General features: G+C 34.0%; 2 protein-coding genes across 2 annotated transcripts; both read right to left on the reverse strand.

The window, feature by feature from the left end:
- Positions 1–5,602: 5,602 nt before the first annotated feature.
- On the reverse strand, positions 5,603–16,002 carry LOC132745229 (uncharacterized). Its single transcript, XM_060734084.1, has 5 exons — positions 14,953–16,002; positions 14,019–14,080; positions 13,327–13,521; positions 10,286–10,522; positions 5,603–9,076 (listed from the first exon to the last, which is right to left on the reverse strand). The coding sequence occupies exons 1-5, from the start codon at positions 15,884–15,886 to the stop codon at positions 7,790–7,792; spliced, it is 2,715 nt and encodes a 904-aa protein (XP_060590067.1). The 5' UTR covers positions 15,887–16,002; the 3' UTR covers positions 5,603–7,789.
- LOC132745232 (uncharacterized) lies at positions 15,908–17,558 on the reverse strand. The gene is made up of 2 exons (XM_060734087.1): positions 17,515–17,558; positions 15,908–16,705 (listed from the first exon to the last, which is right to left on the reverse strand). The coding sequence occupies exons 1-2, from the start codon at positions 17,528–17,530 to the stop codon at positions 16,005–16,007; spliced, it is 717 nt and encodes a 238-aa protein (XP_060590070.1). The 5' UTR covers positions 17,531–17,558; the 3' UTR covers positions 15,908–16,004.
- Between the last annotated feature and the right edge of the window lie 270 nt (positions 17,559–17,828).

A 17,828-nucleotide genomic window follows, 5' to 3' on the forward strand; every position in this document is an offset into this window, starting at 1 on the left:
AAAAAAACATAAATTTGGTTCATTTTCGTTTCTTTGTGAAATATTTTACACAATAAAATGTGCAAGTCATTGTCAAGAACCGAAATATTTTACATTGTATTTCGGAAATGACACAGTCTCCTTACTGATGGTGTTACGAAATTAATAAAATAATCTTTTTTTGAATACGGAAATCAACTTCACTGTAGCTCTCAAATTTGTGCTATTCTGATTGACTGAATTAACATTCAAATTCACAACCTTTTCATAATTCTAATGCTTTCACAGAAAAATCTTCATAACAATGTATGTTGAGACAAAAAAAAACACAAGAAACACTATCTCAATTTATCCTACAAAGAAAGTCTATATAACCTTGCAATAAGAAAAACTCTTTAACCCCTAAAATAGAGACCAATTTTCAACTCTAGACCACAATTTGAATATACTTTGTAGAAACCAACAAGCTAATGCCTTGTGAGAAATATCTAAACTCTAGCCCTTTTCATTTTTAAGTATAAGAACTTTAAAGTGTTTTCTTTTAGTTGCCATAGCAACCAAAGTTTAGCATGGAATGGAATTATTTGAACAATCTTGATAAAGCTTCATACAAAGAGTATTCCTGCCAAGTTTCGTTAACATTGGCATTGTGGTATCATAGAAGATGTTGTTTGAATAAAATGTGGAAGGACGCCAGACGACGGACGCAAATTATGGGTCATCTGCACTATGTGCAAGGTGAGCTAAAAAATCGATGAAAATTAGCATGAAAAAGGAGTCATGCTGCTTCAATCAATTTCAGATACAAAAATTACAAAAAATTACAGTCAATTTTTTACGAAAAACATTGATTGCAACTAACATGGCATCATATAAAATTACCATTTTGATTGTTAAATAGTACAAAAACAGTAACAATTTATCTATAAAATATGAATATAAGTTAACTTATTGAAAACAATAATTAAATACTAAATAACACATTAATAAATTTTAAGAAATAAAGGCACTTGAATATTTGACTGATGAGAAAAAAGCACAAAAACAACCCCAAAGTAACACGTATATGAATAAACTTGTGGAATAAAATCACAAAGGCATTGAACCTTCATAAATAATAGAAATTTTGACATTTTTATCTACACAATTATACAGTCATGAAAAGATACAGATGGACTTAACTACAATTTATATTAATAAGTGACCTACAAAACAGTAAAAATATTAAGTCGTTTCCATTACAAATGACCAACAATGAAAACAACATGCTTATATACCATAGTAATTACAGTAACAAATGACCTAAGAATACGTTTTTCACTCGCTTGATAAAATTAAATAAATAATTTATAGATAAATAATAATAATAAACAAGAGGGCCATGATGGCCCTGAGTCGCTCACCAGAAACAACTGCTTTCCAGTGTTTGAATGTCAATATATTCTAATATTAAATTTGAGCATAGAATGCATGTTTAAACAATAATTTGAAGAAATGCCATGACCTGGGGTATTTAAGCTTTAGCTTAAACGGGGCTAATCAAATTAATATGAGCAAACTTGATAAAAGACTACTTAAGGATGCTACAAAGTTTCGTGATCATCTATCAATTATTTCAGTAGGAAATGATGTTCAAAGGTTTTTTCTATTTTTCTATTTTTAGCTTTTGCGGCCCCTAAAAGGGGCTAATCAAATTAAAATGAGCAAACTTGATAAAAGACTACCCAAGAATGCTACAGACAAAGTTTGGTGATCATCCATCAATTAGTTTTGTAGCTATAGCATTTAAATGAATAACCATTTTTCAATTTTAGCGGCCCCTAAAAGGGGCCAATCAAAATAATATGAGCAAACTTGATAAAAGACTACCCAAGAATGCTTCAGACAAAGTTTGGTGATCATCCATCCATTCGTTCTGTAGAAATAGACATATAAAAGTATTTCTATTTTTAGCTTTACCGGCCCCTACAAGGGGCTAATCAAATGAATATGAGCAAATTTGATAAAAGACTTTCCAAGAATGCTACAGACAAAGTTTGGTGATCTTCCATCAATTAGTTCTGTAGAAAGAGACATTTAAAGGTATTTCTATTTTTAGCTTTACCGGCCCCTACAAGGGGCTCGGCCCCTACAAGGGGCTAATCAAATGAATATGAGCAAATTTGATAAAAGACTATCCAAGAATGCTACTGACAAAGTTTGGTGATCATCCATCAATTAGTTCTGTAGAAATAAACATTTAAAGGTATTTCTATTTTTAGCTTTTGCGGCCCCTAAAAGGGGCCAATCAATTTAATATGAGCAAACTTGGTAAAACACTACCCGAGAATGCTACTGACAAAGTTTGGAGATCATCTATCACTTAGTTCTGTAGAAGAACATGTTTAAAGGTTTTTCTATTTTTAGCCCTAGAGACCCCTTAAAGGGGTCAATCAAAATAATATTAGCAAACTTGATAAAAGACTACCCAAGAATGTTACAGACAAAGTTTGGTTATCATGCATCAATTAGTTCTCTAGAAATATACATTTAACAGTATTTTCATTTTTAGCTTTAGCGGCCCCTAAAAGGGGCCAATCAAATTATTATGAGCAAATTTGATAAAAGACTACCCAAGAATGCTACAGACAAAGTTTGGTGATCATCCATCAATTAGTTCTCTAGAAATAGACATTTAACAGTTTTTCTATTTATAGCTTTAGCGGCCCCTTAAAGGGCCAATCAAATTAATATAAGCAAACTTGATAAAACACTACCCAAGAATGCTACAGACAAAGTTTGGTGATCATCCATCAATTAGTTCTGTAGGAGAAGATGTTTAAAGGTTTTTCTATTTTTAGCCCTAGAGACCCCTAAAAGGGGCCAATCAAAATAATATTAACAAGCTTGATAAAAGACTACCTAAGAATGCTACAGACAAAGTTTGGTGATCATCCATCAATTAGTTCTCTAGAAAAAGACATTTAACAGTTTTTCTATTTTAAACTTTAGCGGCCCCTAAAAGGGGCCAATCAAATTAATATGAGCAAACTTGATAAAACACTACCCAAGAATGGTACAGACAAAGTTTGGTGATCATCCATCAATTAGTTCTGTAGGAGAAGATGTTTAAAGGTTTTTCTATTTTTAGCCCTAAAGACCCCTAAAATTGGCTAATCAAAAAAATATTAACAAACTTGATAAAAGACTTCCTAAGAATGCTAAAGACAAAGTTTGGTGATCATCCATCAATTAGTTCTGTAGAAATAGACGTTTAAAGGTTTTTTTTATTTTTAGCTTTTGCGGCCCCTAAATGGGGCGAATCAAATTTATATGAGCAAACTTGATAAAAGACTACCCAAGAATGCTACGGACAAAGTTTGGTGATCATTCATCAATTAGTTTTGTAGAAGAAGATGTTTAAAAGTTATTTTTAAGTCTATTTTTAGCCCTAGAGACCCCTAAATGGGGCCAACCAAATTAATATGAGCAAACTTGATAAAAGACTACCAAAGAATGCTACAAAGTTTGATGATCATCCAATCATTAGTTCTGTAGAAGAAGATGTTTAAAGGTTTTTCTATTTTTAGCTCTGCTGACCCCTAAAAGGGGCCAATTGGAATGACATGAGCAAATTCAAGTGTGACTGTCACAAGGATGCTACAGACCAAATTTGAAGTAAATCTGTCCAGTTGTTTCAGAGAAGAAGACCATTGTTGACGCATGACGATGGACGACGGACGATGGAGCATCCCCCTTTGATACTAATAGCTCACCCTGAGCCTTCGGCTCTGGTGAGCTAATAATTGAATAAGAAACTATACATTTTTATTGCTTTACTCAATGATGCCAGAAAACTTTTGAGAAATACTAGGTAATGCTACATGTAAAATATATCTATAACCTTACAGCCTTGTATAGTTTCGTAGAAGAGAATTAAGGACGTTTTCAAGAGTTTTCATATAGACATATAGGCAAAAATAACTGTTCAAAAGAATTTCTTTAAACTTGGCATGTTGTTAGAATATGATAACAGAAACATTTTAAACAGAAAAAAATTGGGGTCACCATTCAGCAAAAATAAAAACACTTTCCCTGTAGTCACAATATGAAATGCCAGAATAAATGTTACATGCATCTCTATCATAATTCCTTTACCTGCCTCACAATAAGTAAACCCCAGAGAATATGTAGCTTATCAACGAGCATGCTCTATCTTTATCCTATCAAACTGTGTGGTGACTGTAGTGCGTGTACCTTAGATAACTGTAATTATCGCACTGTGCATTTACGGTACATGTATACGATTTATCTCTGACACATTTTCAATGTAAATTTCTCTAAAAGATACAGCAATGAAAATCTTAATTACCTACACTACACTTACTAAATTAAATATACGTGCACATAAACATGACAACTTATCATTGCACAAAAAGAACAAACAGAGATTGCTTTGGAAAACATGTAAATATAAAAGCATAAATGAAAATTGTTCTGCAATAATTTCTCATAAAAAAATTAAATAAATTAATAAGGACCAAAAACTAGTGCATAGCATTACAACAAATAGCTTAAAAATTATGTTACAAGCAAATAAAAGTACTAAAGTATATATGAAATAATGCATTTTAACATAAATTAGACTGAGAGGGTAATTCTGAATCAGGTTGGGGCAGAGAAGAGTGACACAGTTTTGTAACCTATTCTGAATAGGGCAGGGTAATTTTGAATCAAGTTAAGGAGTAACCTATTCTGAACAAGGGTGCCATAGTCACAAAATACGCCCGTTTACGAAAGCTTTAGATGGAGATGGGGGCATTATGGATAAGTGTTATCTAGCAAGCAAGTTTTTATTCTTGGCACTGTGTTGTTAAATGAACCTTAAAGCAAATCAGTAGGGAAGATATGCACAGGATGTGTGACCTTGACCTTGGTCGCAGGGACCTGAATTTTATGCACGGCACTCAGCCTCACAATGATGAACATTTGTGCCAAATTATATTGAAATCTCTCTATGCATGTAGAATTTTTTGCTCCAGACAAGCGTTTTTCTATGAGCTCTAACTGTGACCTTAACCTTTGACCTAGAGACTTGGTTCATGTGCAGGGCACTACGTCTCATGGTGGTGAACAATTCTATAAAGTAACATTAAAATTCCTCCATGCATGTAGAAAATATGCTTCGGACAACATCTGGATATTTAATCATCTCCAGTGACCTTGACCTTGCAAATATTAACCTAAATTAAATGTGTGTCACACCTGTAGTCATGAAAGTTACCATTTGTTGCTACAATCCATCAATAAATGATGACTAAATGGTCCCTATACACATCTTCAAATTTTTATGTGAACTTTGACCTCTATGTGTAAACCTTGACTTTGGTGGCAGGGATCTGAATTTTGCGTGCGACATTCGGCCTTCACAATGGTAAACATTTGTGCCAAGTTATATTGAAATCCCCCTATGATGTAGAAGAAGTTTTGCTCCGACAAGCGTTTTTCAATGAGCTCTAAGTGTGACCTTGACCTTTGACCTGGAGACCTGGATCATGCATGGAGCAATACATATCATGGTGATGAACATTTCCATAAAGTATTATAAAAATTTCTTCCATACATGTAGGAGATTATGCTCCAGACAAAATCTGGATATTTCACCATCTTTAGTGACCTTGACCTTCCATATATTGACCTAAAGTACATGTGTCACAGCCATAGTCATGATAATGACCATTTGTGTTACAATCCCTCAATAAATGATGATTAAATCGTCCCTATACACATCTTCATATTTTTATCTAAACTTTGACCTCTATGTGTGACCTTGACCTTGGCTGCAGGGACCTGAATTTTGTGCGCCACACTCCGCCTCACAATGGTGAACATTTGTGCCAAATTATATTGAAATCTCTCTATGCATGTGGAAGTTTTGCTCCGGACAAGCGTTTTTCAATGAGCTCTAAGTGTGACCTTGACCTTTGACCTAGAGACCTAGTTCATGTGCGTGACATGGCTTCTCATAATGGTGAACATTTCTATGAAATTTCATTAAAATCCCTCCATGCGTGTAGGAGATATGCTCCGGACAAAATCTGGATATTTCATCATCTTTAGTGACCTTGACCTTGTATATATTGACCTAAATTATATGTATCACAGCCATAGTCTTGATAATGACCTGGTTCATGTGCGCGACACTGCTCCTCATAGTGGTGAACATTTCTATGAAATTTCATTAAAATCCCTCCATACATGTAGGAGATATGCTCCGGACAAAATTGGACGCCGCCGCCCGCCAGGGGCGTTCCCATAATACGTCCCGTTTTTCAAACGGGTGTATAAAAAGGAGGGTTCAGGGGCGTGGAAGTGTATCAGAGAGGTGAATATTCTCAAAAGGGTAGAGTTTTCTGAATCAAGTTTGGCGGGAAGGTGTATTAGAGAGGTACAGCCTTTTTTCAAAAGGGAAGGGTATTTTGAATTAAGTTGGGCGGGAAGGAGTATCAGAGAGGTACAGCCTATTCTCAAAAGGGAAGGGTATTTTGAATCAAGTTAGACGGGAAGGAATATCAGAGAGGTATAGCCTATTTTCAAAAGGGAACATGTTGGGGCAAAGAAGAGTGTAACAGTTGTGTAACCTATTCTGAATAGGGTAGGGTAATTTTGAACCAAGTTAAGGCGGGGAAGCATGTTAAAGAGTGTAGCCTATTCTGAAGAAGGCAGGGATATTTTGAGTACACACCCCTGGGCAGAAAATTGAGGAAGAATGATAGAAGATTACATTATTTTAAAGCATTCTTTTTAAAAAATATAAAATAATGCCTCTGGACTATTTCATTACCAAAACTTAATTGAAAATAAATTCATTCAATTAAAAAAAATTTGCATTAAAATGATTTCCTTTTATAAAAAAATAAGTAAATAAATGCACATAATATTATAATGTACAATTTATGTTTTATAAATGAATTCTATATATCAGTAATCAACTAATATCAGCAATCTGATTAAAATTAGCTCTACATAACGCTCCGCTTTTAGATCTAAAAGTGACCAATTACCTAAAACTGACCAATTACGAAGTGATCTTTAACATAGCCAATCATCGACAAGCTTTCATAACTTTGAAAGCGATGCGGTTTCTAATTTTAATGCTGGGAAAACCAATACTGAGAAGGAAATTGTCACGATTTCGAGAACAAACTTGCCGTTGTCCATATAAAGTAAACTGGCAAAACAATCTTGCCAATTAAAAATTGACTCTATTATTGCAAGTTAATATGTTAAAAAAAATTGATACTTTTTCTAATTCCTATGTAAAAACCGGTTTGATTGCATGGTTAAAAATAGCTTTCTCAGGAAATACGAAATCAGGAGGCGAAACATATATGTTCGTAATCAGATCAACATAACAGAAATAGGTAGAACTGAATTTTAGTCAGATTGATAATATCAGTGACAATAAATTTCACCACTTTCATTACTATTTTTGTAGTTTAATTAATATTTTTGTACCATGTACAGTTTATTAAAAAGGCAGTGGCTGGACATTTGGGACATACCATAAATACCAACTTTCCATGACCATTAAAGTGTATAAAGTTCTTTATCTGCTATAAAATGATAGTTAAAATTTTATAAAAGAATACTTCTACTAAAATGCTTGTATGAAAGAAATATAGTTGTATATTCTCTTCAGAGCAAATGGTGTGTGTTCGAAGTTAAAATGCCTGCATAATATTTTATATCCGAATTTTTTTTGTTTATGTTCATTATTCGTTTGTGTTTAAATTTCAAATTTCATAAAATTGTTTCATAAGATCTAGCTTTATAGCCCTGGGATATATTCATCAACACTTGATTTATTTGCCAAAAACTCTATCAGTTTATCAACTGTTGACCGGCTTAAAGTTAACCTGCTTTTCAAAACTTCTGTAACAACCTTGGTTCCCCCTTTTCTATAAACTTGTTTCAAATCCTTTAACTCGAGGCCACTAACTGCGATCTTATCTATTGTAGTTTTACTAAGAATTTTCTCGTTGACTATTTGGCTGAATGATTCAGCAATTTTGTTACATTTTGTTTTATAGTTATGATATTGTACATACCAAGCTACAGTGAAACTGTGCTCACATAATAAGTTTGGAGTGATTCGGTCAGAAACACTGAACAATTTTTGCAAACTTCTTACGTCACCCAGCGCATTGTGGGCATCGTAAGTTTCTCTGACAAGTTCAGCGACTAGAGTTTCTTGCTTGTAATTCTTTAAATTCGGATATATAGCTTTAAATAACGGAAAGGAATCTATAAAACCCACAACTATTTGATGAAAAGAATTAATGAGATGAAATTTACTGAAAGCTTTGTATAATCTTGGATAATCAAATGATTTAAAATTATGCCCAACAAGTATGCAAGGTTTAAGTTGATCCAGCCAACCCAAGAATCGTTCCAGTGCTGACCTAAGATCTAGAGTACGTACAGCAGTTCCATGATGATAAAGATTTCTCCCATCACATGTCAATCCAGTCACTTTAGACGATCCCGGGTCGAACTGCCTTAATGGTAATATATACTGATCAAATTCTTCCTCTCCACAAACTGCCGCTATTTGTACAATTTCTGTGTACATAAATAAAGACGTTGTTTCGATGTCACAGAACACTTGTTTAAAACTGAGAGATTCTGGTATGTGTTCAACTGATGGTGGGGCCAATGGCTCTGGAAGATTGGGGATTTCTTCTAAAGTATCCAATGCTGTCATGGAACGAGATTTTACCGCAGTCTTAGAACGTTCTTTTTCATTTGTATGTGCCATGGTACTTTCCTTAAATATAGGAGCTACACCATTTCCAATATATACACGTTCAATTTCAGGAAGCCTTTTAATTTTTCTCCTTGATGACATTTCCTTCTTAACATTTCTATGGAACATAGTAGGAATGTTTGTTTGAAGCCGACTGCCTTCTTTGAGATGATAGTTTGGTAGCGACAAATTCCTCTTTAGTGCAGCACTACAGACATGGTCTACTGGAGCAGTAGTTTCTTCATTATAGGATGACTTTATATCTTTCTCAGAAGCATGTATCACTGTACTATCTCCATTGCAAATATTCTGTTAAAAATAAGAAAGAAAATAAACTATAAACTAGCAAATTTGTTGAATTTACATACCCCAACAAATGATCAAAATAATCTGATTACAAAGTTTCTTGGTTTTGCATTATATTTATAGATAAATTTGGTACAAAACCAACAAACCTGAGCCTTGTCAAGCAACATCCTTTTTTGTAATAACATTCAAGCTGCATGCATCCAGATGAGCCAAAATATTTTAAAAAATATATAAAAAAACTCAGAAAATGTACTGATATTTTAAGAATTTAAGTAGAAAACATTCAAGTAATAATCTACTTGTTATGTAAGTAAGTAAGTAAGTAAGTAAGTAACGACTTTATTTTATGAGGCTAACACATTCAGTTTCCCGATCTTCCATGCGGGCCTATGTGTGATCAATGGCTAATTTTGCAGTATTTATCACCATATTTCTACTTCTTAACATAAATTTTGCATATTTTGACATCTATTTTGGTAAAATAAGAGGATTTGTAAGTATTGTTTACCATGCGTAAATTACTTTCTTTGTTAAGATCACAATATTATACTTTTAAATACATTTTTAAAGTTTTCACAAAAATTAGCATGAATCTGGATTGATTGAATGATTCACATCGACACATTGTAGATCATACGGAGACGTTCCAGCTTTACTGGTGTCGGAAGACCTCAGGTGCCATTACGTGCATTATTTCAGGCACAAATGGGCACCTGAGTAGAACCACCGACGTTCCCTAAAATAGCTGGATAGCTTCCTCACATGAAAGAATCCAAAGTCCCTGAAGGGATTCAAACCCACAGGGGAGAGTGGCAAGTGGTTTGAAGTCAACGACCTTAACCACTAGGCCAGGGAAATGAATCTGGAGGCATGCTGCTTCAATAATATCATTTTAACATTATTCAATGTCATTTGGTCATTTAAAGCAATACATTGATTTAAGAATTATAAACTATGGAAAGCAAGTTAATACTAAAATTAACATCTATCCACTGAATGAATAAACATGATCTAAATATTTAATCTGATTTATTTGATAATGTATATTGAATCATTTTTCTATTACATAGTCTATGCATAAGTAGGGGTTTAATTATTCCTGAAACTAATTTCTGTATTAGAAACAACTTTGTCGATTAAGATATTAGTTAGCAAACTATTTATTAAAATGTCTATACAAGGGATTCCATTTTTCTTTATTTCATCTACCTGGTAAGAAAACTCTTCCGTTTTTTGAAAATCTCTTCGTATTCTGCATGTTCTGAGTTGATTCTTTTCCAGATTTTCCATCGCCAAAATTAGAGCAGGATCTATTCCACCACGATCAAAGCAGCATTCAAAGGCGAACAAAAATTTCATATAATTCTTCTTGAGAGTAAATGCTGCACTTGCGGACTCGGGGAAATTCATCAAAACACAAATCTCTTTCCATCTCTTTGCCTGAATCTACCAAGTAATACAATAAATTATCAGTTATTGTTGGCTTTAAATTGATTACTTAAACAATAACAACAGTGGGCTATGCTAGACTTTTTTCTGTTTCCAAAGGCAAAGACATCATAAGAAGAAAATTGTATACTAGAAGGTTTTCAAAAAAAAAAAATATGTTTGTGTACAGAATTGAATTTGACATTAACATTTAACGTCATGGTCGTACTTGAATTTTTTAACATGTTCATGGTAATTAGAGTGGCCTTTTCAAAGTTTGAATCATATATGACTATATAATAACAAATTTATGGATTTAACAACTTGACCAAGTCCTTCAATGACAACTTAAGGTCAAACTTGAATACTTCAACACATCAATTTGACAATAAGATATGTGGCAGTCAATTTTAAGGTTAAGGTCATATTTGCATTCTTCAATGCTGGTTAATGACAAGGTCAAATAAAGGTCAAGGTCATCATTCATATAAACTTTTATAAACGGTCATGTCCTTATCTGGTTATGTCCAAGTATGAATACAATCAAAGAGGAAATGCCAATTGTGGCAAGCAAACTGTAAAACACAGTAATTTGATCTTCAACATCAAGGTCATTTCAAAGTACATGTCAAGTTCAGTTAAGTCTTCTTTAAAATCTTCTCCTGGCCGTTGTCCAAGTATGAATAAAAAAAGTCGAGCTAAAAATATGTCATCAATACTCAACAATCTGATGATTATTTTTTACAAATTGCAGAAGAAACCCATCAAATTAATACATAAATGGGCAAAAAAGTATTTTTACTTTAAAAATGGAACATTAATGTACCTTGGTACTATGTGTAGCAAATTTTTACCTGCTGACACCATCCAATTGATACAAACCTTTATTTAGTAATAGCTCCTTAAAGAGTAGTAAGCTCATGATATTACATTCATTGTTGTAAGATCATTTTCACCTTTACGCATCATAAGAAAAACTAGAACTATTGCTAAATGCTATTCATACCTAATGTCCTTGACAGAAGATGACTTGGAAAGGTGGTTAAGGGAATAACTTTAGTGACCTTAAGCTGGCACAAGGGTAAGATGGGTACTGCACATTGCCCAGTTGCGATGAACATTTGAGTCAAGTTTGAAGATAATCCTTCCATTAGTATAGAATTTATAGAGTAGACACGACATATTGTCTAGTATTGATTGTATGTAAATTTAAAGACTTAAAAAGGGCATAACTTTGTCAAAGTGCAATACAGAGTTATGAAACTTGACCTGCATATCTTACTTGTGACACCTCATATATCTTTTAAGTTTCAAGCAAATACCTGGGCTAGTTTCAGAAATATTCAAGTACATGTTAAAATCTAAGAACATTTTCTAAGTCAATTTTTGACCTTCAAGTATGACCTTGACCTTAAGCTGGCACAAACGTTACATGGGTTCTGCACATAATCTTGTTGAGGTGAACATTTAAGTAAAGTTTGAATAAAATTCTTCCATTAGTATAGGATTTATAAAGCGGACACGACATATTGTCTAATATTTGATTGTATGTAAATTTGAAGACTTAACTAGAACTACACGAGTCGGATGTGTCGCCTTGTGAACAATATAGTTTAGGAGAATTTATGGCCAGAACAAAAATGAAGAAAATAAAGAAGTGCAGAGTACCGGTTCTTGTACACTGCATTTTTCTTAATGATATCTATCATCCTATGAAGTTTAAAGAACATAGCTTTTATACTTTAGGAGAAATGGCCTGGAGAAAAATAAAGTATGAAAATTAACAAAGGGCAATAACTCAAAAACTTAGAAATGCAGAGTACAGGTTCTTATGCACTGCACTTCTTCTTAATGAGATCTATCATCCTATGAAGTTTAAAGACCATAGCTTTTATACTTTAGGAGAAATGGCCTGGACAAAAATAAAGTATGAAAATTAACAAAGGGCAATAACTCAAAAAATAAGAAATGCAGAGTACCAGTTTTTATGCACTGCACTTCTTCTTAATGAGATCTATCATCCTATGAATTTTCATGTCCATAGCTTTTATACTTTAGGAGAAATGGCCTAGACAAAAATACAGTATGAAAATTAGTAAAGGGCAATAACTAAAAAAATAAGAAATGCAGAGTACCGGTTCTTGTGCACTGCACTTCTTCTTTATGAGATCTATCATCCTATGAAGTTTCAAGTCCAGAGCTTTTATACTTTAGGGGAAATGACCTGGACAAAAATAAAGTATGAAAATTAACAAAGGGCAATAACTCAAAAATTAAGAAGTGCAGAGTACTGGTTCTTATGCACTGCACTTCAGGTCATTATAACAAGCATGCATACCAAGTTTGAAGTAACATGGGTTCTGCACATAACCTTGTGGAGGGGAACATTTGAGCCAAGATTGAAGAAAATTTTTTAATTAGTGTAGGACTTACAGAGTGGACACAACATACTGTCTAGTATTTGATTGTTTGATATTTGACCTTCAATTGGGACCTTGACCTTGAGCTGACACATGAGCAACATGGGTTCAGCACATCCCCTTGTTGAGGTGAACATTTGAGCCAAGTCTGAAGAAAATCCTTCAATAGGTATAGGATTTATAGAGCGAAAACGATAATGGAGACAGACGGGCTGACGCTACAAAGCGAATCCATTATAGCCCCCTCCCCCCAACATTTTGTGGTGGGTTTATTTCCATAAACTTTCATGTGTTAATAAAAGGCTTGATTTATGACAATTCCTTGCACTTGTTTTTATCAGATTTTATATCATATCCAACCTGAATTTTATGAGAAATATCTTCATCAATAGCAATACCCACCTCTAACATTCCACCCAATGCCTGTACTATCATGTAGAGATGGAACAAATCTATTGGTTGTTTCAAGATTGTGGGCATGTAAGACATTGGAGTTCCCTTCTCATCCAAGTAAGCAAACAAACAGTCCAGAAATGGTTTCCTGCCTGGTTCCATTCCCATGTCATACAGCTTCATATGGTCACCATTATCACTCTTCTGCAAGGAACCAGTCAAATTGATATAGTAATAGTTTATGATATTTTTCTAGCATATCAGACAAGATTATTTACTGTTGACACTGGTGCTAGAAAAGCCTGTATTACACCCCCTGTGTAAGATAGCTCGCATGCTTGACATAACGCCATTTCTATGCGCCTTATATGAATGAATTGAAATCATAGGATGATGTTCTTCTGTCCATTACGAATGAAGTTGTAGATCCATACGCTACTATAGGAAAAAGGTGCTTTATGAAAATATTAGTTTACACTTGCCTTTGTAGATGACACTTTTGTTAAAATTTCCTTTCTTTTTCTTAAGTTATATCAAATTATATGTTCATTAATAGATACTGTTTCTCCTACACTATCTTTTGTTTGCAAAAAGTTTCTAGTTATTTTCAATTTGACTTGCATTTTTCAAGTTTGTGAGTGCTAAATCTGAGCCCAGCTGTGAAAGATTCAAGGACTTATTGAAAGAAAGATTAAACTTACCTTGTCAGGAAGTCTGAACTGCGGGCCTGGCATGCCCATTTTTGCAAATTTTACTGTATCATCTGCAAAAACAATTAGTTTTAAGTGTCATTATGCTTATCTGGTGAATGTACAGGCTAAAGTCAGAACACGTTTTGCCATAATTGTTTTTAATTGTGTATTCACAAAAATGATCAATAATCCATGTGACTCATAAAACTTTTTATGAATATCCTTCAGAATGTACCTGTGATGTTCAATTGATAAAATGAGTGGGGCAGTCTTTTTATATTTTATGCAGTTGTTATATTTTATCCTAACCTATCATTATCAATTATTAGTCAATGTCCATTTCATTAGTCAATATTTAAATTTAGTCAATTTTTAAATATGTAGCTAACATGACAAACAAACAATGACCATTATGTCACTTTTTGAAAATCCAATTTTTCTACATGTTGTGACAGTATATCTTATTAAGCGGCGAGAATATTAAGTCCAATATACATACTTAGGTGACTTCCTGCTTTACTGTAAGAGGAAGACTGCAGGTGCCATTCCGTGCATTATTTCAGGCACAAATGGGCATATGAGTAGAACCACCGACATTTCGTAAGTAAGCTGGATAGCTTTCTCTTATGCAAGAATCCGAAGTCTCTGTCAGGATTAAAACACATAGCTGTGAGGGGCAAGTAGGTTGAAGTCAATGAGTTCAACTACTCGGCCATAGACGCCTGTGTAAAATACTTAATGTATTTCAAATTCTATAATCCTGATGAAGACTCATAAAAGTCAAAAAGTGAACATCAACCTTAAAACGTATCCAGTGTAGATTCTTCTTCTTGATTTACTATCTAGAACTAATGCATGTGTAAAACAGTTTTTTCATATTACAAAATATAACATAAGTATCAGTTTTTGAATGGAATAAATGAATTACCTATATTTGTCTTACCTGAGACAGTTGGTGGTATGTCTGCAATGACAGGATCTAAAATTGAAACATTACTTTCATCAACATCAGGCTTCGACTCTGGTACATTGCATATTTCATTTTCAGAAGTGAATTGCATCATCCGAGGTAATATTGAACAGGACAAAACATCTGTAGCAGAGGTATTTCTACTGTCTTCTTTAATACACTGCATGTCATCATCAAGACCTTTGTCTTCCTGTAGGCTAGATGAAATTTCAGGTGATGACGATCCAATGTCAGCACCGTCATCATTTACAATTACAACATCAGGTACTGAATTTGTGGAAGCTGACTTAGACTCCACAGATGACACTGTATCTTTATCAGAAGGTTCAAAATTAAGAGATCCATCTTTTGGTTTATCAGAACTCTCTATGGCAATGGATGATACCAATCTTTCTTGCACCATAACATTATCTGCAGGATGGTTGAATGAACTATCTAATGACCTAGTTTTGTCCAGGGAATTGAAAACAGAAGCACCTACTCCATAGTTTTGTCCAGTTGGAATACTTTGCTTGGATATGTCTTTTCTATTGTCAAAACCATATCCAGAATTTTGTTCAGATACTGACACTGGAGTTGATTTATGGCCAAACTGAACGTTAGGCATGCTGTTTGAAGATTGAGTAACACTTTGATTAGGTTCTTCCTTCTTTAATACAGCTGTAGGAGTTTTGTCATTAGATAATGTCAAACTAGAATCAATAGCAGGCTTGGTACTTGAAGCAGATGATGCTGACGTAATAAAACCAGAATCACATCTTGTCAAGCCGTTACTTTCTTTTGATTCAGAGTTAATTGAAAATGAGGTCTCATTCTGTCCAACAGACAGTATGGATGACATACCTTTAAAGGAAGTTATGTCACAGCTTGATCTGCTGGTACCAGTGTTTTCTTGAGTTAAAGTCATTGAAATCAATGGCTGAGCAGGGAACTGGAATCCCAGAAGGGCTGGTACTAGGTTCTTGTTTAAATATTGGCAATGACTGAGATTGTTTTGTTGTGACTGGAATCCTGAGCTGTTGGTATCAGGCTTTGCTTTTACCAGATGACAATGATTGATATTGTTGAGCTGGTAACTGGAATCCAGAAGGGCTGGTACCAGGTTCTGGTTTAACAATTGGCCTGGGTTGAGACTGCTGTGCTGGGGATTGAATTCCTGTCCATCTGCTGGTACCCAGATCTGGTTTAAACGCTGATACTTGCCCAGAGGGTTGAGCTGGGCACTGGAATCCTGAACTACTGGTACCTGGGTCTTGTTTCAGCATTGACAACTGGAATCCAGAGCTGCTGGTATCAGATTCTGATATATCGGTTGCCATTGGTTGAATGTGTTGAATTCCTGAACAGCTGATACCAGATTCTTGTTTAACTGTTACCATTGGTAGAAATTTTTCAGCTGTTAACTTATCTCCTGTCAATCTACTGGTTAATTGATCTGGAAGAAATAATGACTCTGGTTTAGATTGTTCAGTTAGGTTTGTACCTATTCCTAGCTCTGGTTTAAAAGTTGAAAATTGCTCAGATGAATTAGCTAGGCAATGTAATTTGGCAGATGCTAAACTAGTGTCTGATTCAGTTGCTGTCAAAGAAATTGACGGCTGAGTTGAATTTCTAGAATTTCCAGATCCAACATTTTGTGCTGCTGTAGACAATGGTAACGATGATTGAGCTGGGAACAGGATTTCTACAGGCGCACTATTTTTGTTTCCAGTTTCTGTAAACATGTCTGAAATGAAAAGGATTTCACATTGTCATTGTAATAGTATCATGTCAAACAAAGGCTGTCATGGGAGCAACCATTTTCCCCTACTACCTCTATGACCCAGGATTCATCATATTTTTTAGGTGAACATCTCAGTCAAAAAAAGTCCTTCAAAAAGTATAATACATGTATAACTTGCAGTGTGGACATAAAATTGTCTGATATTTGACTTTCATGTGTGACCTTGAGTAGGCACATTGGTGGCATGGGTTCTGTGTTAACTTTAAGTTTTGACACAAGTGACATTTAACCTTCAATAGTGACAAGGACCTTGAGCTGGCACAAAAGCAGCATGAAATCTGCACATAACCTTGCTAAAGTGAACATTTGAGCAAAGTTTGAAGAAGATCCTTGAAGCAAATCCTTTAAAAGATATAGAATTTACAGAGCAGACTTGATCTTGTCTGATATTTGGCCTTCAGGACTTTTGTTACTATGACATCCTCACAATTTAGAAAATCTCTACAATATGACTTTGAATAAGTGACTTAGTGTTCATATGATTTCAATGCAACTTTTAATTTATCTAAATAAGAATAAGGATGAAAATTAAAATATTCTTATAAGTAGACATTATTGAAGTGCATTTGTAAAAATTGTTTGTTTGGTTAATGCTAATTTTTGTTTGGTCCTATCTTGGTTGCGGGTCAACCTAACTGGGTTTCTTGGATAACTAACCAGTAATTACCCATTTTTTTGAAAGTGACCAACTACTAATACTTCAAGCTTTGTGAAGTTAACTTTGGCTAAATCATTTACTAAAATGTTACTACCTGTACTTGACTGCATTGATTGACAGGGCAGTACTGGCTTGAACTGGCTGAACTGACTAATGTCCTATTAAAAAAAGTACAATATTCATTAGTTTACTAGAAATATAACATATAATTTTTAAAAAGTATACTGTACATATTTCTATAAAATGTATTTTGTTTTCTCCAGAAGATGAAATTCATTTACTAGAAGATAACTTAAATCATGGTAAGACTTTTATATATCAACAAAACATGCAACTTTTTTCCTGGAAATAAACATTTTACCTAACATATGCCATATAACATGTACAATCAAATATGTTGTGTAATGT

Source organism: Ruditapes philippinarum, unplaced genomic scaffold (genome assembly GCF_026571515.1).
Source record: "Ruditapes philippinarum isolate M1 unplaced genomic scaffold, ASM2657151v2 ctg6023_1_1_1_1, whole genome shotgun sequence".
NCBI lineage: Eukaryota > Metazoa > Mollusca > Bivalvia > Venerida > Veneridae > Ruditapes > Ruditapes philippinarum.